This window comes from Oryza sativa, chromosome 2 (assembly GCF_034140825.1).
Source record: "Oryza sativa Japonica Group chromosome 2, ASM3414082v1".
NCBI classification, from domain to species: Eukaryota; Viridiplantae; Streptophyta; class Magnoliopsida; order Poales; family Poaceae; genus Oryza; species Oryza sativa.
In genome coordinates, this window is record NC_089036.1 from 13,383,495 (window position 1) to 13,407,501 (window position 24,007).

The 24,007-nt window shown below is 42.4% G+C and overlaps 2 protein-coding genes and 1 long non-coding RNA gene across 8 annotated transcripts; 2 read left to right on the forward strand and 1 right to left on the reverse strand.

Annotated features, from left to right (window-relative positions):
• The first annotated feature begins 2,280 nt into the window (after positions 1-2,280).
• Positions 2,281-12,923, forward strand: LOC4329199 (AUGMIN subunit 6). The gene is made up of 13 exons (XM_015770076.3): positions 2,281-2,906; positions 2,999-3,055; positions 3,149-3,243; positions 5,138-5,288; positions 6,107-6,232; positions 6,314-6,473; positions 7,625-7,685; positions 7,771-8,041; positions 9,340-9,465; positions 10,345-10,500; positions 11,084-11,327; positions 11,450-11,896; positions 12,514-12,923. Exons 1-13 carry the CDS (start codon positions 2,688-2,690, stop codon positions 12,552-12,554), a joined length of 2,154 nt encoding a protein of 717 aa, XP_015625562.1. The 5' UTR covers positions 2,281-2,687; the 3' UTR covers positions 12,555-12,923.
• A 398-nt stretch (positions 12,924-13,321) lies between these two features.
• Positions 13,322-16,655, reverse strand: LOC4329202 (uncharacterized). 6 transcript variants are annotated; one of them, XR_010739082.1, is made up of 7 exons: positions 15,901-16,655; positions 15,597-15,679; positions 15,349-15,501; positions 15,106-15,257; positions 14,160-14,204; positions 13,862-13,962; positions 13,322-13,645 (listed from the first exon to the last, which is right to left on the reverse strand). It is a non-coding gene; the product is annotated as an uncharacterized lncRNA (long non-coding RNA). The 6 variants fall into 6 exon arrangements; XR_003240932.2 differs by having other exon boundaries at positions 15,597-15,793; positions 15,901-16,644; XR_010739083.1 differs by having other exon boundaries at positions 15,597-15,717; positions 15,901-16,610.
• Positions 16,656-20,337: 3,682 nt separating this feature from the next.
• LOC4329203 (beta-1,2-xylosyltransferease XAX1-like) lies at positions 20,338-22,741 on the forward strand. Its single transcript, XM_015771279.3, has 3 exons — positions 20,338-20,633; positions 20,761-21,042; positions 21,254-22,741. Exons 1-3 carry the CDS (start codon positions 20,426-20,428, stop codon positions 22,462-22,464), a joined length of 1,701 nt encoding a protein of 566 aa, XP_015626765.1. The 5' UTR covers positions 20,338-20,425; the 3' UTR covers positions 22,465-22,741.
• Positions 22,742-24,007: the final 1,266 nt, after the last annotated feature.

Consider the following 24,007-nt stretch of genomic DNA (forward strand, 5'->3'; position numbering starts at 1 on the left):
AAAAATTGGAGATGTTTTGTCGGTATTTTGGTACGTCATCCGTGTATGAGTCGGTTTTTAAGTTCGTTTGCTTTTGGAAATATATATCTGTATTTGAGTCGGTTTTTAAGATCGTTCACTTTTAGCAATACAGAAGGAATCATATAAGAAATCTGTTTAAAAAAACTCGCATACTAACTTGAGACGATCGGACTCCTAACTGCAGCTCATGATTTTCTAAAAATAGATATATCCAAGCGAACTCCCACAGTGAATTTCATCTTAACCAAACCATATAACAATAATAAGATTAAAATAGACTTCACTCGTTGCAACGCACGGACATATTTTCTAGTAATTAAATAACATCAGAAATGATCCCGAATGCTTACTTTATAGAAGAAGTTTCTCCGAACCCAGAGTAGAGTGTATCGACAACTCCGGTACTCCTCTAGAATTCCTCTTAGAAAGCTACACTAGCCGAGGTAGAAGTCAGAGAGAGCGCCAACCTTCCGGTCACTCCTCCAAAGCTTCCCTTCACTCTACCTATTTTATAACATACAAAAGATACAATAGAGTCTCTTGTAATTCAGCTCAAAGTTGTGGGTGTTGGAATGAAGTGAGCTCCTCCTTTTATAGGCTCCAAATGATGGTTACACCTATTGGGATGAAATCAGGAGCGTACATGTGGAAGATGGCGATCAGCGGCCTCCGGATGTGTTCGGCCAAACCCAAAAACCCTCCCTTTGGCTGGGAGGTAGCTTAATGGCCCCCCAACATCATGTATTATGATTTGGCCCAATTCTAAGTGGTTTTATTGACATATGGGCCCTCCAATTCATGCAAACGCGTCCTAATTGTCCGAAGTTGCATTTTGTCGCATGACAGGTGTGTTTTCTCTTTAAAATACCTGTATACACATATTTTAATCCACACTAGTGGAAATGATTAGTAATAAACCCTACCACTAAGTTGAATACCATATTTTATTCTATTATATGTAGGAATTGACGGTCATATATTATGATTTAAGGATCGTCAACAACCAACTAACGTTAGCTGATGATAATGGCAACAGAGAAATGAGTATAGATGGGACAGTGGTAAAAGGACATTATGATTATAAAGTTTTATAAATCCCCATCCTTATAAATTTGCAAATGTTCAGCGCATATTTACTTAAAATTTTAAAATATGGAGTGTAGAAGAAATTTTTTAATCGTGGATTTCTTGATTAAAGTTGTTGGTTAAAATCTTCATTATTTTGAAAAACTAATATGATCAATAAATTTCACGGTTCATAAAATATCTTAAAATGACTTCTTAAAAATAAGAATCATGTGCTATAAATCTGGGTGGACCTATTTAAAAATATCGACATATTTATATGAAGAGAAAATCCCTTGTATACCCTCAAATTTTACCTAATCGCTTCTATACCCCTAAATTTTGCTTACTTCCTTGTATACCCCTAAAATTTGATTTTGATCCCTTCCATACCCCTCCCGTCAGTTGACCGTTAGTTGACCGTCTATTTTCCATAAAAATGACCATTTTACCCTTGGATGAACAAAGAAATTCATGAGTTACATTATTAAAAATATAAAAGCTTCTCGCATGAGACTATTATAGTTATGAGTTTGTTATTCGATGCATTATTTATCCCAAAAAATATTGTTAGATAATGAAATAAAAATACATATTTATTTTTTTAAAAAAAAGTCATAAAAATGAGGAGCATTCATATAAAAATAGAACTACCAATGTTCACAACATTCTTTTAATGAATGCTCCCGATAAAAAAAATCCATTGTACTATTAAAATTTCAAATAAAAATTTTAATTTATTACATTTATTTTATTTTCAAAATTTATGTCAAAATTTTTTGCACTAATTATTTAGTCTCTTTATATTTATAAAATGCACATACTGTACACTCAAACAAAATTTTTAATTATTTTTTAAGCTTATATTTGAACCCAAAGCATCAAGGGCAAAAAGGACATTTGCAACCAAATGTAACAGTGAAATGATGGAAAATGTAACGGTAGGGGCATGGAAGGGATCAAATTGAAATTTCAGGGGTATAGAAGAGATCGGGTAAATTTCAGAGGTATGAAAGGGATTGAGTGAGTTTTTAGGGTACGTAGGAAATTTACTCTTATATGAAATTCCCTTTGGGAACGGGACGAATTTTTGATCTGCCGCCATGCCGCTCAAAAAGGTCGTTTCGAAATACGCACATATTATACTTGTAATAAAATTTGGACTCCTTTCCCCTCCCTCCCCTCCTTCCCTCTGCGCACCCAACCCAACCCATCCGCAGCTTTCTCCCACCTCCGCGCAGCCGGTCATACCCCCATTCCAGGCCGCTAGGGTTCACCGCTGCCGCCCGCGACGGCCGCCGCGCGCCGGGCACACAGCGCGCTTTCGCCTTCACGGGCTCCCGTTGCCGTCTCGCGTCGTGCCCGCCCCCGCGCGGAGGCGGAGCTATCCAAAGTTATCGCGTCCCCCTCGCATAGATCTGATATTCGCGACTGGACCCGCTCCTCTCGGCTCGCAATGCTTTTTGGAGTTTTGTTTCTCTCCCATCCCACCACCTCGGCCTCACTGAGATCTCCGACTCCGATTACGCCAGCCGCCCCCTAAACCTAGCCGCAGCGCATCCACCCCCGCGCGAGACTAGCAGCGGCGGGAGTGCGCGGCCATGGCGACGGATCGGGAGAAGGAGCGGGAAGCGGAGCTGGAGAGCGCCATGTACACCAACTGCCTCCTCCTCGGCCTCGATCTCGCCGTCCTCGGTTCCCCCTCGTCCCCCGCCGCCGGCCCTCGCGTCGGCCTCTTCCGCCACTCCAATCCCCGCCTCGGTGAACAGCTCCTCTACTTCCTCCTCTCTTCGCTCCGCGGGCCCGCGCAGTCCGCCAAGGCACGTGCACTGATGCCCTCTTCTTCTTCTTTTTTGATTTTGTTTCTAGGTTTTCTGTAAATCGTATTTGATTTATTTCGTTGGACTCTCAGGACTTTGATAAGGTGTGGCCGATCTTCGACTCCGCACAATCCAGAGAGTTTAGGAAGGTAAGATTTTGCAGATCTAGTTTGCTTCTCGGATAATTTACTACGTGCAGAAGCATATTGATGCTTTGACCTTGACATCTGTTGGTTGTTTAGATCGTGCAAGGAATCATCAGCGAGCTGGAGCAGCAGGGAGCTCTGCCACGGAGCAACTCCAGGGTATCTTCACTCGCCACCTGCTGTGGGCCGAGGTTAGTACCAAGCACACAGCTGCATTTTCTTGGGTTGAACCACCTTTTAGTACTATTTTTGCAGCTTTCAGCAGCAATGCAGCTTAATTGTATTCTGGAAACGTATGAAACGTTTCATTTCATAATTGAAATTGTGGAGAGTTCGTATCAATCACTGGTTGATTTGCCCTTCTTTAGACCGTGTTCTACATCTTTTGCGTTGATCTCAACCTTTTATAGTTTAAACCCTCGAGCTCCCTGAGGTACATGGCTTGGAGCCATCAGCAAATACATATCCCCTCTTGCTGGCCTGATGTGCTTCTCAAGGAGCTAAGTAAGGCATCTTGCTGGGTATTGCCTCATCCATGCAATTAGGCACATCTTTTGATTGTGCTGAACTTTATGCAGCTAGGAGAGGAACAGCCATGCTAGGCCCCTGGCCAGCAAGGATGACGGGCAGCATACTGATTTGGGTAGCTGCTTCCAGCTACCAGACACAAGACAGAAGAACCATGGGGTCGCTCTAGTTGACCAAAGGAGTAGAGGGCAGGAGCAGTGTGGTGACATTGGCGAGGCTGGACACATGAGCTGTGGTGGAATAGTGCAGAAGGAGCATACTGTTGTTACGAGTCGTGAGAAGCTTAGTGTGTTATCTGTGCTGCAACGCCTTGAGTCGGTTGATCAGTCCTGGTGGTTTGGGGTATTGACCTAGGATATTCTACATTTGAAATGGGTTGTTTCGGACCATGGAGAGCATTAAATTGAAATGACACATAGGAGGTAGGACAACACATAGCGCCTATTTACTGCCACTGTAGGAAGAAAATTTCCCGCCCTCACCCCCTGAATTCGAGTAATGGAGAAGGGGCATACCATTGTCACAAGAAGATAAATGTGGCGTCACTCCTGCAGTTGCTTGAATCGATGGTTGGTCCTGGTGGCATGAGGTATTGATCTAGGGTTATGCTAGAATTGCTGGGTGGGAACATTTTAGGTGGGTCAGAATGGAGCATGTAGAGTGTAGCAGTAAAGTCAAATGAGACATTTGAGATAGGAAACCACATAGCATAGGACTGTTGGGGATTGTGTCCACCCATTTTTTGCTCCTGTAGGAATAGATTTTCCTTGCCCTCACCCCCTAGTACGGGAATTCTATGTCTTGTACCTGGGTAGGGGGTGCCATTGCCATTCCTAATATCAAGTGTTTCAGGTTGTTATATCCTTAGTGTTTCTTTGTTTCACCAAACAAGGGCAGAGATCATATTTGATGTGTAATGCATTTTCGCAATCAACACATGAAATTCAATAGTAGTTAGTTAACATTAGTGAAGCTGATGTGGCTTCAAAAAATAATAATCTTGATTTAACCTTGGAAAATTGGGTGTTTTATCAGAAAAAATGATAGCTAATGGCCGAAGGCTGTGTTCTTTTGGAGGGGTTGGGAACCCCTCCCCTCCACACAGAAAACGGAGCGATAGATTAACATGTGATTAATTAAGAATTAGCTATAAAAAAATGAAAATGGATTAATATAATTTTTTAAAGCAACTTTCCTATATAAACTTTTTACAAAACGTGCACCATTTAGCGGTTTGAAACGCATGCACGCGGAAAATGAGGGAGGTGGGTTGGGAACCCATGGGGAAGAGCACAACCTAATACTATATGGTAGCATTCTCTTTGTCTCTTTATTAGATTCTGTTTTGTGATTCCACATTCGTAGCATTCTCTTTGTCTCTTTATTAGATTCTGTTTTGTGATTCCACATTCTAAGTCCAGATCTCTGTAATAATCTGCAATGTACCCGAAAAGTGACTGCAGTTCTATTCAATAGTTTTTTTTTCTGCTCCAGTATATCATATAAATTGGAACATTTTCATCATCGTCGATGTAATGCTACCCTATATCGGTGCAGATTTGTTGAGCTATTGTGGCAACTCTCTGTGCATGCCTTGAGAGAAGTCCACAGGAGAACATTTGCTGCTGATGTTGCATCAAGCCCGCTGCCTGCAGCACTCACAGACGTCTCTTATCTACATGCCGCTGCATTACTCCCTGTGACTAAGGCAAGGATGGCTGACTCTTCAATTTTCTGAAAACTGGTTGGTTGTTTAGTCTGTCTTAAGATGACCCTGCCGCAGATGTTCATCAGTCTTAAAATAGGTTATTCGTAGAGAACATAATTTCATAGAGGATATACTTGGTTTGAGGCTTTTTATCCCTGTGAGCATACTTGTATACTCCTGCAATGCTCAAGACATTTGACACCTAGCATAGATTATTTGTAGAGAACATAACTGAGACTGAGGTGTTATTTTGTTAGGTGTTACATTATGAAAACAAAATAACACCTTAGTCTCAGTTTATTGATATGTGTGCAATAGCTGAAGCAAGATTCTATTGCTTCATTTCTTGAGAATGGTGATCCAGTAGGCCCCATATCAAGTCCAATTCTTAGTTGCTCTTGATTTTTTTTTTTTTGAAATGGGTGTTCTTGATGACTTGTTTACTTGTCTATAAGGAAGGTTGATTATGGTTGATGTTTGTATGCTATAAAACATAATGTTCATACAGAGACCATGAATACATAAGACAAATATGGATTTGAGTAAGAGGCAGCCTAATAGTGTGTGATGATTGTAATATACTGTGGTAGGCAATCAAATATTTCTTATGTCCATAGTTGGTAGGATAACTTGTCTGAATATGAGGAGCACCATTTCTATTAGTGGGGAACAAAATGTGTCTGTTGTTCCTCCTTGTAGCAGAAACTTCCCATGATACACGAGCATATTTCTCCTTATACATTTGTATAGCAATCCAGATTTAGTTATTTGAGATTTTTAAACTGTAAATTATGTTCTCCTTGTGCTATTCCAAACAGGCAAGGATAGCTCTTGAGAGGCGTAAATTTCTAAAAAATGCAAATATTGCTGTTCAAAGGCAAACAACCTGGTCAAATTTAGCCCATGAAATGACAGCTGAATTCCGAAGTCTTTGTGCTGAAGAGGTACACAGAAACTTCTGTGATGTTCATTCAGATAGTTGTGTTGCATCCTGTTCTTATTATCACTTCATCTGGAATTTTCAGGCCTACCTACAGCAGGAGTTAGAGAAGCTGCAAGACATGCGAAACAAATCCAAACTGGAAGGGGAACTTTGGGATGAACGTATCTCAAGTTCATCTGGACAGAATTCCCATTTGGTGTCTAAGGCAACTCGTTTGTGGGAAACAATATTGGCTCGCAAAGGTACGCTTTTATTAGAATATGCCCCTTTGTTGTCTGATGAAGTTAATTCAAGCTTAAGATTAGTTTGTGTTAGTAATTGACACAATAGTGTATAGTTCCACATCATGTATGATGAGTTATCTTGTACTTGGGTTAAGGGACATGTAGCATGAAAGAGTTAGATGCTTCTTCTATTCTTTTCTCTGGCACAACTAGGTCATTTTACAATCCAAACAGTTTGGAGAGAATCAATGAACTCCTTTTCTGGAGAAATCCATACTTCCTGAATGCAGCATTCCTTCTGCCCTTGAATATTATTTGTCATTATGACATTCCCAAAAAAACCAGTTTCTTTTGAGAAATCAACTGAAGCTTGGCTTGTTTATGGTTTGGTTTTGTCTGTGGACTATTCTGGTGATAAACCTGAGCAAATATGCTAATAGCAAGCCATACCCTGGAGATAGCACCAGTGCTACCAGGGCACGTGTCCAAAATAATTTTCGCAGGTTGACACGCATTGGCTTATTGAGTCACGTCCAACAGTGTGACACATACCAGTGTCGAAGCTGGGGGAGGGTCCTTTGCTGTGCTCTTTGTTCAGGATGTGTTGAGGCTAACCATTTTAAGCCTATTTGCTTTTTATTTCTGAAGGACATATAGTATTTTAAATTTTAATGTGTTTATGAATGCATGCCAAACTCATAGTCTTGGTTGTGTTTCTTTATGCACGAGGTTCCTCTGCTTCTTTGTGCTTTCTCTACCTGTTTTATCAGCTCCATGTTTGTGCACTTCACTTCTGCAGCCTGAGGCTTTCTGCTGTCCTTATTATACTAGCATAATATGATTAATGCTTAGTTATCTTTATTTGATGGGAGTATGTTTAGTTCTTACTATTTTTTATGATAATATAATTTATTTTAGGAGAATTCTAGAATCCTATTTTTCTATATTTTGCCAGATCAAACACCAGATTCCGAATCAGACTCTGACTCTCCTATCGAGTCCTGGTAAAACTGAGTCCATTTTGCACTTGAAAACTGTTTGTTATTAAAATAAAATCTATAGGTCTTCATTATTATGCCATCCTTGGCAAACAATGTTGTTTCTTTACATAACGTTGAGGGCCATGGCGGTACTTTTAATTTCAGATATTAATAGGTGATACCTTTCAGGCCAACATGAGGTCTTAGCTTCTGGACCAATTGAAGATCTTATAGCACATCGTGAGCATAGGTGTGTTCCACTCCAACTTTGTTGTTTATCCGTATATCTGGTTCTATCATTATCTCATCATTTTTCACAAAATGGATTATATTAGGTACCGTATATCAGGATCTCAATTGCTAGCAGCAATGGATTTGAGTTCAAGCGTTCCACATTCTGAGTTACTATCAGCTCGAGCTAGTGAAGCGTCTCCATTTTTGGACAAACAAGAACAGATGTCTGCTCTATTCCAAGGAAAGGAAGAAGCCCTCTCAAGGTTAGATGATAGGAATGGACGTGCTCAACAACAGACTGTTGATGTGGCTGAAATTCTTCGCCGTTGGACTCATGCTTTACAGCGTATTCATAAACAGTCTCTTCATTTGGTACGCTATTCTTACATTAATTTTGATGAGTTTAATGGCATTCTTATGCATTTAATTTATTTGAAGTTTTGAACGCGTCTGCTTTCATATAGAAATATGTGCATTCAACCTTTCACAACTACTGTCACTGTGAAAGTTTGACTTTCTGTCTTTCAGCTGTAAACTACAAAACTTGCAGTCTGATCACCCTCAACTGGCTATGATGTGCAAACCATCATCCTTGTCCAAAATAATCGTTGTTTCAATGATGCGAAACATACCCTAGCTCTTCTATTCACATGCTTCAACTAATTGACTTCCTAGTCAATTATTCCTCATCTTATTTCATCAAAGTTATCAGATCCTTTTTTCATCCTCAAAATCAATGTCTTCCTCATCTTATTCCTCCATTTATGCCTTCAGTGTTACCATTAGGAGATCCAATTCTGGCGCTCCCTTCACCTATCCGATGCTCATATTGTCACACTCTCGAATGCCACCAATCTCAACCTGCCTCCTTTGCAGCCCCTTGTGGCCATCTTGCCATAGTTACCAATCCACTTCTGGTTCTTGATCTAGCTACCCCTGATTCTGTTTCCTGTCTCCCCTGGTGTTTCAGCAGCAATGACACTTGTATGCTGGCCATACTAATCTCATCATTCGTAGACATTTAAAACTTCAGCATTGATAATTTGAATCCCCTTATTAGTGGTTGAAGTATTATAGCATTTCCAAAACATTAAATGAAGTATTTACTTGCAGGTGGTTAATATGACTGTTTTGTAATAGGTGCCATTCAATGCTTAGCGTTGATATGTGTTAAAAGTGAAGTTATACATCATTTTTATGTTTCACAACTGATACTATTGTAGATGGCTAAGTATGCATAAAACTATAATTCCATATGATTATCGAACTGATTTTTTCCATAAATTGTGGAAAATTAAACAATAGGAATTTCTAATTGTTTTCTTTTCCGTCCTTTGCTGTATTTTTTCAGTTCTGATATCACTATTTCAGGAAATACTAGAGCACTTTAAATCAAGGATATAAAATAATCTTCTGCATCACCCATATTTGTTGGTTGCATTGCATATTTGGCGCCATATTGGTATCTAATGCATATTAAGTACTGGTATGGTGAGTTTTTAGAGGATTCTATGTTGTCTGCTGGCGGTTAGGCAAGCTCCTGGGCAATGATGGGGTCCTGGACTTGGTCAATACAGCTCTTGTCTGAAACCTAGGCACAACAGACTTGTGCAGTATTTATGCATAATATCTTCCGTTAGCTAACATGTAGCTGTGTACTAATTTGACAGGCCAAAGCAAATGATGGAGATGGACCAGAACTACTCCGAAGTGCATCTGATGGTGAAACTAGTACCCATGCTGACTCATTAACGGCAACATTGGCTGAACATCGTCAGCACTTAGTCAGTATACAGGTAAAACCAACTATGGTTGGAAGCTAAGCTTGCAAAACTAGTGTCCAAAATTTTTGTGGTGTCGACTCGTGTCCGCTTGTCTGACGCGGGGAGACACGCATCTGACCCTGCTAGGCGTGTCCAAATTCCAAACTAAAGGAAGGGATTTGGTGGGGGAGGGGGGGGAGCGAGGGAGATGGACAAATGGTAGTATTTTCTTGCTTTGTGGTGGTTTCTTGGGAGCAGCAAAAGGAGAGAGAAGCATCAAGGAGAGAGAGAGCTCAGCTGCACCCCTACCCTTTAGCCTAGCACACAGTTGGCCTGTTAGGTAGTACTAAGGACCTGTTTGGTAGAGCTCTAAGCCTCTAACTCCTAAATTTAACTATGGGAGTTGGATCTGGAGTGGAGTTGTGGAGCAGCATATACCCAACTCCACCTTTCTAGTTCATTTTATGAATGCGCTCCACCCAGCTCCACTCACATTTTAGATGGAGCTAAAACTGTTTGGCTGGGCTCCAGCTCCAAGAGAGGTGGAGGTGGAGGTGGAGCCGTGCCAAACATGCCCTAAAGTATTAATGTGTGTCTGTGAAAGCTCTACTCACGAGAGTAGCTGGCTAGGATTATCTATGCATAAAGGATCCTCTGCTTGGCTCTGTGGGTGTCTCCAGAGTCTTTATCCCTATTTCTGCTTTTTATTTTATTTATTAGTGTATAATACATGTGAGTCCCCGAATCCTATTTTTTAGAGTTTACCGAGTCGGACTCCTGAGTTTGAGTAGGACACTGGCTCCTGTGTCCGAGTCCCAGTAACACAGCAACACCCTTGGGGTTTGAATCACGTGGATTTTACTGATGATTACTTTTATCTGTCAACTGACTGATTCTCTAACCATTTTCTAGGGCCTAATTAATCAACTCAAGGAAGCTATCCCGGCAATGCAGCAGTCAATAGCAGATCTGTCAGAGGAAGTAAATAGCGTATCTAGTAATCCAATGGATAAAATCATCTCCAGATTGTCTCCGTCAGTGCAAAATTCAGGGTTTGGAAGAGCAGAAGTAAGAAAAAGAAAAAAATATTGGATTGGTTTTTTGTTCGATGATGATATACCATGTTTTGATCAATACAGAAAATAGTCTCGTTAAAAAGAAAAATAGTGGGGCTATTTGGTTTGTGAAATGTCCATGCTCGTTTAATCAGCTTATTGAGGAATGTGTGTCTGTTTTGATCAGCTGTCCTTGAATCATTGGGTCCAAGAGGCATGCACTTTGTGTAATAGGGTGAATTCATCCTGCACAAGCTAATAAACTGTAGCATGGGTAAGGGTGTACAGAACCAGTTGAACAGGGTTGGTAATCTCCATAATTCATGCATGAGAAGCAGTCCATGCATGCATACAAGCCCAATACCAATTATTGGCAAAATTTGTTTTTATACACACCTAGCTAATTGTCATGTTAATCCAATCCCCATTATAATGGACTTCGCGTGGCATAGGGGTATTCCTCAACCAATTGGAGTCTTCTTTTCTCTTGTAGTTACCACAACAGCTTTTGGTGTAAAGACATTATATCACCATGTTATGGCGTGTCACTTTGAGTCTGTCTATTTATTCTCCTGCTTTCTAATAACTTTTTACAGGAAAGCAGCAGTGAACTTTCAGAGATGACTTCCAAGCTTTCTTCTACACACCTTGACAAGGCTGGGAGCAGTCCTGCTCTAAAGCTACCACCTTTATTTAGTCTGACTCCAAGTTCTTCTGGAAAAGGAACACAGGCACAAAAAAGGAATGCGTTAGGACGGCAACCTAGCCAAGAAATCCTGTCTGAAGAGAAAACTCTTCCCCTTCCCTCAACTAAAGATGAAACAAATGGCTCAATACATGGTATTTTCTATATTGTCTAAACCATATGTTTCTTCTGTAAATTCCTTATTGTTCCGTTGGTTACAAGCTGAACTTTTGACAATGACATTGGCTAATTTTTTTTTCTATATCTATTTTTGCAGAAAATGAGGGTTATTTTGCTCATAACATCAGACGTTCTGTTCGTGAAGCTGCTCTATCAAAGCCATTAAGAAACCCAGAGAGGCCACATGACCAGAGTAGTGATGATGGTTCAGAGCACTTCTTTATTCCCCTATCAACAGGTGCTTCAAAGATGGAGATTGATGCCGTCGATAATAATAGAAGAATGCAAAAACTGGGTTTTTCATCACCACAAATGAAGTTCAGTGATCTTCACTTCAATGTTGACAGCCCAATGCATGCAACTCCTGTTCTGTCAAGTAAACTTAATGGGCATGATGATCCTAACACTGTCACAAGCATGCTTGATCCAGTAAGTGGTCTGGGACATCAGTCATTTATAACTGATGATGCTCTTGATCAAGTATTCTCCCCACCACTGTTGTTGGAGACTTCTTTATTTCAGGATGCATACGAGGACTTGCTTGGTAAGTCTTCCCAGACTCATTGTCACGCTTAAGTAGTTATTAGGTGTACGCTCAAACTATTGTATGCATGCAAGTCTTTAAGGTTTTGTGTTGTCTGAATTGATTAGGCCTCAGTAACAGTCTGATATTTAAGGATCTGTCGGGTTGAAGGAATGTGACGAATGATTGACCACTCAATCTGACATGACTTATTTGGTTTGAGAAACATGATAGTTGGAGGATCCGTAATACCTTAAGCCCTCAAATGCATAGCTCAGTAGGAAAAAAAAGAGGAATTAGATTTATATCCCACCAAAATTATGGAATGACCCATTATGGATCAACTTTGACAACTTATTTTACTAATAATATTTAAAATAAAAAGTATAATATTGATGTAAAAAATGTGTAGCAATTCTAATGATGTCAACTATTACGATAAATCAAAATTTATTTATATATAATAGCAGTAGAAATTTAAAAAGTTATGACGACATTTTTTGAAAGTCATATTGTTTTAGAGAGGGCAGTACTTTGAAGGCAAGTTTGGTGCATCCCTTTCTGTTTTGATTCACAGGTTTGCAGTTACAGCACCCAAAAAAAAAATCAAACTTACCTGTATGTTATCTGTTATGCAGCTCCATTATCTGAAACCGATACAGCTTTAATGGAACACTAGAGCTCACATGTACATTGTGTAATACTTTGACCACTGCCGTAAGCTTCAGTGCTTGATCACAGCCTGGAGGTTCTTATGGTTTGGTTCTGACTGCTGCTGGGACATTTTTGGTGAATTTCTTGCTGGTTGTGTTGCTTGCCAGTTGCCACCAGCTTGTGAGGGATGTCTGCGTCAGAAGAAGGGGTATTATTAGGGAAAGTTGGGGTATTTGGTTTTGGGGAGAGGAAAAGAGTGTTTTAGCGGTGATATAGATGTCTGTAATGTTCCAGCCGTTGTGTGCACAGTAAGATAAGATTCAAAATCGTGTGTATTTAGCGTACATTGTATGTATTTCTTGTAATAATTTGCTTCGCTTAAAAGTTTTTCTGATGTGCGGGTTCTGCTGTTCTGCACTTGGTGAATTGCACCGGCGATTTGCGGGAAAGCAATCTTTGGAGACATACATCGATGGGGGAAAATGTCGAAAAGTCATGAACTAATGCTGAAAAGCTTGGAGTCCACAGGTGTGACATCTGGTGGGATTCTGATGGTTCGATGAATGAAGAATTTTGAGAAATTCCGTGCATGAAGTGCCCACCGGGCACCTGCCACCGCCTCTCATCGGTAACTTTGCTTATCTAGTCCGAACCAAACTGGAACACTTGTGTTAACTAGTAATCGTGCACGTGCATTGCACGTTTCCCACATTAGTTATAGTAATCATATAAAAACACTTCAAATTTCTTGCATTTTCCTGTAATATATGTCAGGCAAAATATACAACATACTAAAAAGTTTAAGAACTATATGTACTATAATGTAACTTAACATACTCCTTTAAACAATAAAAAAATGCAAAGCAGCTAACAATACCAAACATATAATTTGTCATAGCTTGATAAACACTTGAAAAGCTCAAAGCAAGATATTTGTATTTATGGTATTGAATTAAACCCCACAGCCTACAATATCTTATCAGGAAAAAAGACTCAGATCTTCACCAACAATACTTCAAATATATCCTTCATGGCCAGCAACTAAAAATAGCATTTACATGATCACCAATGAGGTGTATACAGCTCCTGCCGTGGGTCCACAGAAGTTCATGTGATCTGCAAAACACAAATTTACATCCATTTCACTTGTAAGAAATGGTCATCACATATAATTCCAAAAAGAATATTGTCTATAGTTGCCTTAATTGAAGTAAAAAAGTAGATAGCAAGTGTGAACATTCCAGAAACACTAACATTTGTCAAAACGCCTCTATATTTTCCTTGACCACAATATTAATCTAAAGTGGTCATATTGCTAAACTATGCACACACCTGCAGTTGAAGTGGCAGCCACGAAAGGATCTACCAATCTTAAAATCTGGAGACCAATATCTTTCATGGAATTCCCTCAAGGAAAGGGTTCCACTATTAGACTGGAAAAAGGGAAACATATCAAATCATGAAAAAGGCATAATCTGAAATTGGAATAGCGTATATCTTTTTAAGATTTAATTTAATCCTGGAGTCCACACTTTTTTCGTGAAGCTACAAATAAATAATATATCCATAATGGTGATGAAAAGGATTTAAAACATGGATAGTAGCACTGGATTAAAAACATGAAAAGCACCTTACAATCCAAAAGCTTGAGAAGACATTAGCATCAGGCATCTTCCTAAGAAACCAAATGCTCTTTTAGCCACATCAAAATTTTCAAGCAAACTACGTATGTCCAAATAAAAAGAAATAACAAACCGTCCAAGCAAGCATATGCCGATGGATAAAATTTATGAATTACATCATTAGTAATTAGAAGTCATCAGCACAAAGCAAATATTCAAACTTCCCAAAAACAATGCAAATTATCAGAGGAGAAACATCAAATTCCATGCTTATAACTTGTAGAATATACACTGGATTCAACTGATGCACTTTTTAAGGAAATGAAGCCATAGTTCCATTGTCCTGAGCTCCAAAATTGATCATTGGTATATACAAAGGGGATATTCACTTATATTTAAGTCTGCTAGAATAAAACTCTCTTGACCTATGGAGTTATATGTGCATACATACAAACTGAAAGAGACGCTTACATTTAAGCTTGAGGACATTTCAACCTGATAGGCTCATGTCAAACCAACCGTTGAAACAATTCCGAAATTAAGTGATTACCAGCTAGAGTGACAGCCAAAAGCAAGCTCAACATTGCAATGGGGAAATTGCGATTAGGGAAATCTTGCCCGTGATTGCAATTTCGGAACAAAATTTTCAAAATTTTGCCTCCCCCCCCACCGGCAAGCATATATCTCACCCGAAATTTCTCCTTTTTTCATGTTTTTGTGAATTTGGTCAAAGTTTATTCTAAATCATTCAAAATTCGTCAATTTTTCAAATAAATTCAGTGATTTTGGTTCTTTCGCCCCCTCCCCCCACGGAAAAAACCCCAATTTCTAGAATGCAAACCCTGAATATTGCAGTAAAACTACAGTGAAATACTTGGTGCACAAATGTCATTACGGGTGGCACCGCTTCAGGTTTTTTTTTTCTTTTGCAAAAATTTGAGAGCATTACATCACCTATGGCAATTGTAGATTGATGCATCCTTCCGCTGCTTGTACTCATGGTTCTGTTGAACCTTAGCTTGCTACTGCTTACAATTGAGCAAAGCATACCTCATCCAAGCTTGCTATCTTCTTTAACTCGAGAGCACTTAAATTAGTGGTATTCCCTACGGTGTTTGCCAGTAAATTAGAATTAGTTAACTCAAACAGTACATGATATATAGTGAAGAAATCACAAGCTTAAAAGCTGTTACATACCATCGATCTGTATAAATTAATTTCAGAGATATACAATTAGCAATTAACTGGCAGCGGCATAACAGCTTTGCAAAAGAAGCGAACATGATGTGTATTATTTACTTGTCACTGCAAGCAATGGTGACGTAAAGCTTCCTGCATTACCGGGCCGAGCTGCAAAGGTGAGTCGTGATAAACTTTATTACATTCAGATCACAAATGTTGATTAAAATATTTTTTTTGAGCATTCAATCGATCCAGAGTACTACCTGATGTAGATCGAACCACTATACATGAATATTTGTCAGAACCACTATCAATGTTTGTCGTTGATGAAATCCCACTGATGGATCTGAGCAACCAAAACATCACATCAGCATTTGCATGTTCCTAGCAAGGCCGAGGAACCAATCATGAGTTTGTTCTGCGTATTGTATTCATGCAGAACATATGCGCCAAGCAGAACCTGAACCCGGACAGGTCGCCTTCAATCTCACTCAAAATTTGTAAAGCTAGAAGGAACAAGAAAAGGGATTGCGATGAACAAGAGTTGTAGCCAATCGTTGTACTTACAGGACAGATCGGTGGAGGAAGACCTTGGGGGTGCATGTAGCGACGCAACTGCTCGCTTGCGGCGGCAGGAAAGGGACCACTTGCGTTCCGGTATTTGCACGACGAGCGCGGCCGCAACGGCGAATTGCCTCTCGCTCGTGGCGGCACCAGGGGCTCCGACCTCGCCTTCGTGTATCGGTGTGCGACTAAGGATGACCGAGCTGCGGTGGAGTGTACGGTGAGGCGCTGGAGTGGAGGAAGGCTCTCGCCGGCGCAAGTGGAGGATGTTGGATCGGTTGAGTGTATTCAAGCGCTGGCGGGGGCAGGCCGCGGTTGGGGAAGACCTCGACTTCGTCGGGGGCAGCGGTGGACTTCGGCGGCCACCACGGATGGGGAAGAACTCGGCTCCAGCGGCAACTGGGGACGACGTCGGCTCCGGGGAAGACCACGGCTCCGGCGGTGGCTGGGGATGACCTAATCTCCGGCGTGGGCAGCGGGGGTGGCAGCGGAAGGGGACGACCTCGTTGCCCCGTCGCGAGGAGGAGGGAGGATGCGCACGGAGCGAGGAGACGGCGGGGATTCGTGGGTGTGGAGGAGAAGCGAGGAGGCGCGGGGATTCGCCGGGCGGCGAGGAGGAGCGAGGAGGCAGCGGCGAGGAGGAGCGAGGAGGCGGGGGCGATTTTGGGGGCGAAGTTGTCGCGGCGGGGAGGAGCGAGGGGGCGGAGGAGGCGGTGGGGATTTGTGCGGCGTAGTCATCGCGTGATTTCTGAATAGGTGGAATCGCTCATCGCTGCGCACAGTTAGGAGGATAGCGGACGTATGAGATTAAATCAGATGACGGATGGACGGTAGAGATTTGATTCGGGTGATTTCCCCAGTAGGATTGGAGAGGTACAGCTCCTCTTTTTTATATTAGTATATAGATATAGATATAGAAATTATACTATGTATACCAAGAAGGGAGGGCTAGTAGAATCAAGGATGTAGAGCTTTTGTATTTGTATAGGAGTCTTGACTTAGTCTGCATCTTAGTTGAACCATTAATATTGTTACCTGCACAATGTTACGTTGGATTGGATTTCTCTTAATTTGATTCACTAGCAAATTGCATGTGCCTTGCACGGGAAAAACTAACTTATGACAGACATTATATAATTTGGATTAACTATTTCTTGTACACTTAATACAATTTTTTTTGCTGTGTCGGTAGTGAAGGAGCATCCCGACCAATTTTGTTAGGGTATAAATTGCATCTTGGGCCGAGTTTAGTTAAAAACTTTTTCTTCAAACTTCTAATTTTTTTATCACATTAAAATTTTTCTACACACACAAACTTTTAACTTTTTCGTCACATCGTTTTAATTTCGTCAAAACTTTCAATTTTAATGTGAACTAAACACACACCCTGGACCATCTTTTTTTACCTTTGTTCCAAGTTAGACTTGGGTAGGACAGTTTTCACTAGTCTCGACTAGGGAAGTTTGCATAATATTTCACTTTAGACCAGTTCTTCTCTATCCTCTGCCATTGCGGTCCTCAACGACTTTGCGCAGCTCCTGACCTGTCTTCCTGGAACTTTGCTCCTCCGCCCCAGCTCCGTTCATTCCCGAGCTTGAAAGTCCAAACGATTATCTCCGTCAGTTCGCTTGCTCCATGTCACCTTCACCCTTGACATCCCACTCGTGCGACAAGCACGAGAGAGAGAGGATGAAGAACTTTTGCCTGAGCAACTCGAAATGGCCAACTTCTGCTGCTCTTGCATCCTCTGCGTGGGCGGATACCGAGGCAAACGATCTAGTTGACGCGCGGCGGCGTAAACCTCGGCGCACTCGCGGCCAAAGCTTACATCCACCATCTTCCGTGCGATCTGGTGCATGTTCGCAACTGACCCTGGCGAAAGCTCATCGATCACCACATCCTAGTCTATCACCGGCTTGGCAATTGGGATCGGCTTGCCGCCGTAGGCCGTAGCCTTCCTCATCACCAATCCTGTGGTCTTGGGCTGGTTGCATTGCTTCTACCTAAAAGTAGTACTCTAGGAGGCAAGCAGAGGAGAGAATGGGCCGGCGGCGGCTCGACGCTCATTGGCGCTCCTGCAGCCCATGGAAGACGATTAGGAGAAGGAATAAGTTCACTTTACATCCCTTAATTTGTTGCCGAGTTTAAAATTCATCCCAAATTGCAATACCACATACGATGTGCCCCTCAACTTCAAACAATACAAATAAATTTCAAGGCGGTTTGGATGACGGTTTTGGCTGACATAGCACCTACGTGACAAGTTTGACTTGGTCCTCCTACGTGGCCGTGACGTGTCACTAAAAGCAAAAATATAAAAATTAATTAATTTTCTTAGAACTGTGGGGCCCACATGAATTCTTTTCTTATTCTTTCTCCACTTAGCTTAGTATTTATTTAATGAGGGAAACTTAGTTCTTTCTTCTGTTTGTCACCTACCTTTTGAATCACTTAACCCCTACATAGACTTTGATATATACAAGTAATATATAGCTATTAGCATAGTACTCTCTTATCATATCTTCCATTGGGATTAAATAAATACGATATATTGGAATACTCTCGAGTGAAATGCTACAATGGTATATCCGTGCGCTTGCGGATTATATCTGTGACACTGATTTCACGTAGAAGGCTTGAAGGAGGGAGAGGATGAGAGTGAAGATCTACTTGTCTCTCGTGCCAACCTGGTGATGAGATCCAAGATCCAAGATACTCCCTCCATCTATTTTTGATAGTCATATTTCCAAATCTGAAAAATTTATTTTTGATAGGCATATTTCAATCCAACAATCTATCCTCTTAATGACTTTATTAGATTTAATGCGTGACTCTCCATTCTTCCACACATGATTGGCTACATAGGCATTGAGAAATGTAAATATTAATGAATCACTTGCTTACGAGAAATGACTAGTAGCATGTTTAAATGGATGATAAGTAGAATTATTTATCCTTAGTCTGTGTGTCAAGATGAAATATGACTATCAAAAATAGATGGAGGGTTCCCTGCAAAAAAAAAATGGAGGGAGTACATGTTAAGGACTGAGCTAAGAGAAGGTGAGGAAGGAAGACCTCATAGACAATGCCTCTAGGGAGGTCGTGCCACCAATGCACACCACCATCGTCCATCTAAATTCTTTACAACTCCTCATTTCCTATGTTCCAAACAAACGAAAACCATCACATATTTTTCTTATGTCTTTCATTACTCTATTTTGCATATACAATCATCTCATAGGGATTCCTATATTTTCCTATAATTTTCTCCATTCGTAAGGGGTTATAAGGGCTCGAAAAGCGCATTTGGAAATAGCTGATTAGCTACACCTGAAACATGGGCGCATCTGATTAATTCAGTATTAATTATTAAAACCATCAAATTATTTTATTTTTTCAAAACAACTAATTATATAGGATATGTTTGGGGAGTTTTTACGGTCCAAGATCTTCGTCCATATTCTAAGTAGTTCTAGAATCTAGAAAATAAATTCTCTAGAATATCAAAAGCTGGGTACCAACCAGCTCATTCTCAGAATATTAAACTCCCCCAAATAGACCAATAGAAAGTTTGAAAAATGTGCTAACAGAAATCAATGAAGTAGTCAAGCTGAAACTTTTAGGCTGTGTTCAAGAGGACGGGTTACGACACGTACAATGAAGCACTCATTAGCATATAATTAATTAAGTATTAACTTAAAAATGGATTAATATTATTTTTAAAAATAATTTCCCTAGAGAACTTTTACAAAAGACATATCACTTAGTAGTTTGGAAAGCGTACACGTGGAAAATGAGAGAGATAAGTTGAAAAAGTAAATAGAAGAACAGGCCATAAAGGTATACAGACCTACATGTAGAGTAAATAAGGCCGTGTTTAGATCTAAAGTTTTTCTTCAAACTTTCAATTTTTCCATCACATCAAAACTTTTCTACACACAAACTTTTAACTTTTCTATCACATCGGTCCAATTTTAACCAAACTTTTAATTCTGGTGTAAACTAAACACATTACATTTAGCCTAGCTATACCAGATTACCAGTACATGAAAATAAACTTAAAAAATACGCTCTCAATGTCCAACTAATAATACGTGTAGACGAAAAAAAGAGCCACATTCCCTCGAAAGAAAGAAAGAGAAAAAGAGCCACATGTAAAACACTCCGGAGGGGAGATTAGGTGAGCAGTCCAAGTGTCTGCGCGTCCTGTCCCAGTTAGTCAAAAAGGAGGAAGCAGTACCGCTGCTTTCAGTTCCTACCACACACACCCCCATCCTCACCGATCTCTCTAAACCCAAATACGCAACAAATACTCAATCGTCACATCTTAAAAAACAAAGAAAAAGGAAGAGAGAGAGAGAGGGAAAACAAAAAAGAAAAGAAAAATCAATTCCCAACCTTGCTGCTACAAATGCCTCAGGCTTAGCAACTCGACCTCCTCCCCCCTTCTCCCCTTCCTCCCTTCTTTGACTTCCCCTTTCCTCCTCCGTGCGCACGCTCTCCTGATTCATACAGCATTTCGTCGGGGATGACGTCGACGGCGTACTCCCGGCCGTCGAAGCTGCCGGGCGGCGGCAACGGCAGCGACCGCAGGCTGCCGCCGCGGCTGATGAGGGGCCTCACCACCAAGATCGAGCCCAAGAAGCTCGGCGTCGGCCTCCTCGCCGGCTGCTGCCTCGCGCTCCTCACCTACGTCTCCCTTGCCAAGCTCTTCGCAATCTACTCCCCTGTGTTCGGTGCGTGCTCCCCTAATCCCGATCCGCCCTAGGAGCTTACTTTTGGTTAAATCCCCTCCCGCGTTGTCTCTCGAATCCAATCCATTTTGATTTAGTCTAATGGGAGCTGTTTTGAATCCGTTTTCAGCCAGCACAGCCAACACATCCGCTCTGATGCAGAACTCGCCGCCATCCTCGCCGGAGACGGGACCCATTCCGCCCCAAGAAACTGCAGCTGGCGCCGGAAACAATGACAGCACTGTGGACCCCGTCGATCTCCCTGAGGACAAGTCGCTGGTGGAGGCGCAGCCTCAAGAACCCGGCTTCCCCTCGGCGGAATCTCAGGAGCCTGGCTTGCCGGCGGCGCTCTCGAGGAAGGAGGATGATGCGGAGAGGGCGGCGGCGGCGGCGGCCTCGGAGATAAAGCAATGTAAGGAAATCTTGCCTCTTTCTTCCGCTCCCTTTTATTTGCGCACCTTTACTGGAAGGCAGAGCAAGCTACAGTAGAGCAAGTCCCCAGTTGTTGTTGAGCGCAAGCAAGCAATCAATCTCGTTTGGATTTGGTAGAGACGCACGAGATCTGGGCGGTGTTTTATTGGGGATTTGATGGTAATTCAGTCTCGTTGGTTTGGTTAATTCAGCCGAGAAGAAGAACGGCGTGGCGGCGGGTGGTGATACCAAGATAAAGTGCGACGAGAACGGCGTGGACGAGGGCTTCCCGTACGCGCGGCCGTCGGTTTGCGAGCTGTACGGCGACGTCCGCGTCAGCCCCAAGCAGAAGACCATTTACGTCGTGAACCCGTCGGGCGCCGGCGGCTTCGACGAGAACGGCGAGAAGCGGCTCCGGCCCTACGCCCGCAAGGACGATTTCCTCCTCCCGGGCGTGGTGGAGGTGACTATCAAGTCCGTGCCCTCCGAGGCGGCGGCCCCCAAGTGCACGAAGCAGCACGCCGTCCCCGCCGTGGTGTTCTCCGTGGCCGGGTACACGGACAACTTCTTCCACGACATGACCGATGCCATGATCCCGCTATTCCTGACGACGGCGCACCTCAAGGGCGAGGTCCAGATCCTCATCACCAACTACAAGCCGTGGTGGGTGCAGAAGTACACGCCGCTGCTCCGCAAGCTGTCCAACTACGACGTCATCAACTTCGACGAGGACGCCGGCGTGCACTGCTTCCCGCAGGGGTACCTCGGTCTGTACCGCGACCGCGACCTCATCATCTCCCCGCACCCGACCCGCAACCCGCGCAACTACACCATGGTGGACTACAACCGCTTCCTCCGCGACGCTCTGGAGCTCCGGCGCGACCGCCCGTCGGTGCTGGGCGAGGAGCCCGGGATGCGGCCGCGGATGCTGATCATCTCCCGCGCCGGCACGCGCAAGCTGCTGAACCTCGAGGAGGTGGCCGCGGCCGCGACGGAGCTTGGTTTCAACGTGACGGTGGCGGAGGCCGGTGCTGACGTGCCCGCGTTCGCGGCGCTGGTGAACTCGGCGGACGTGCTGCTGGCCGTGCACGGCGCCGGGCTGACGAACCAGATCTTCCTCCCGGCGGAGGCCGTGGTGGTGCAGATCGTGCCGTGGGGGAACATGGACTGGATGGCGACCAACTTTTACGGGCAGCCGGCGAGGGACATGCAGCTCCGGTACGTGGAGTACTACGTCGGCGAGGAGGAGACGAGCCTGAAGCACAACTACTCGCGAGATCACATGGTGTTCAAGGACCCCAAGGCGCTCCACGCACAGGGATGGCAGACACTCGCCGCGACTATCATGAAGCAGGACGTCGAGGTCAACCTCACCAGGTTCCGGCCAATCCTGCTGCAGGCGCTCGACAGGCTGCAGCAGTAACTCGTCTATCCCAATAATCGCAGGCAGCTCATGGCACACATCAATGTATATGCCGGGACGAGACGACACGACGAGGAACAAGAACGGATACTAGTATATTGTACTGCTGCTTGAAAGAGATGATGATGATCTTAACCGGAGGAGAACCATCAGTTGTTGGCGAGGCGGTGGAAGCTTTTCGCATATTGGTAATTGGTTGGGTTGTCCATTTTGGGTTTGTAACAATTTGCATAGGCATTACACACCAAAGATGTTCGATTTTTTTGTTCTTCTTACACTTCTTCACTTCGCCAGCCCATTCAACACTATACATTCTTTTCTACTAATACGGAGCCAAACTAAACTATGGTGTTTAATTATTAAAACATCAAATTGGTCACCCAAACAAAACAAAGTGGCGATGAAAGAAAGATCCAAATCTGAGAGTTGTTTCAGACATGTGCAATCTCCTCTAATAAATTGAACAAATGGTTGTTAAACGAATCTGCATCCCGAGCGTTGAAGGGGCTTAGCTGGTGCGGACGTGCCAGCATGGAAGTGTTCGTGGAGAAGGAAAATGGATTCGATGCTCTGTCCAACACTGGTGAACTGCTGTATATGCACCCGCCTGCTGCCTGCTTTCAGCTTAAGGAAAAGATCACTAATAATTGAAAAGCACAGGCTAACTAACCGGGCTCTGCAAGAAAGCTGTGACAGGTAAGTCGTAACTAGTTTTGGGCAATCGAATACCTTCTCTCTTTTCTTCTCTTTTCTTGAGAGGCAGACAGGGAGATATAGAGAAAGACCTTCTCCTTTTATCTTTATTTTTTCTTTTTTCCTAGAACCTTCTTGCTGTCTTTTGGTAGGGAAAGAGACTAGAAAATGGAACGATGATGAATGCATGAATTTCCCATAAGAAATTGGCAAGCTAGCCTCACCTTTTCAGTATCGTATGCATCACGCGAAAAGATTAATCACAAGAGGGTGACCCGGCAACGAGAAGAGGAGATCAGCCAAGACAATCTTGTAGCCGTTAGTATGAAACACACGATTAATCACAAGCCACGCCATGCTCTTCATGCCGTCACTTGGATGGACGCATGCAAACTAAGTCCCCCTTTTATTTATATTAGGAAACCATAACAAATTTAGAGGATTTTAATTCTACAGAAAAAATTCTTACGAAAATACTTGAAACAAAATATTGATTCATATACTGAGGAAAGTTAATATGAGCTCCAACCTTTCAAAAAAAAAAATAGTCATTCATTCTTATCGATTCATGTATTTTTCTACCGTTTATTCGAACAATAATTTATGCATCTTTTTTGTGTTTTGTACTTATGTTTCTATTAAAATCAAGTGTATTTTTTATTCTTTGCTTTTTTGGGTCCTGCAATAGCCCTTATATGTAAAATTGTTTGGAGCACGTGTGTTTGAGTAGTCATATTTCTCACGAACGGAGTGGTAGATCATTATGCTACATTTTTTTTCCTCCAGAAACATATGTGCAGATGCTGGCACATGTATCGGGCATAAATTTATCTGGAATCAACTCAGGACT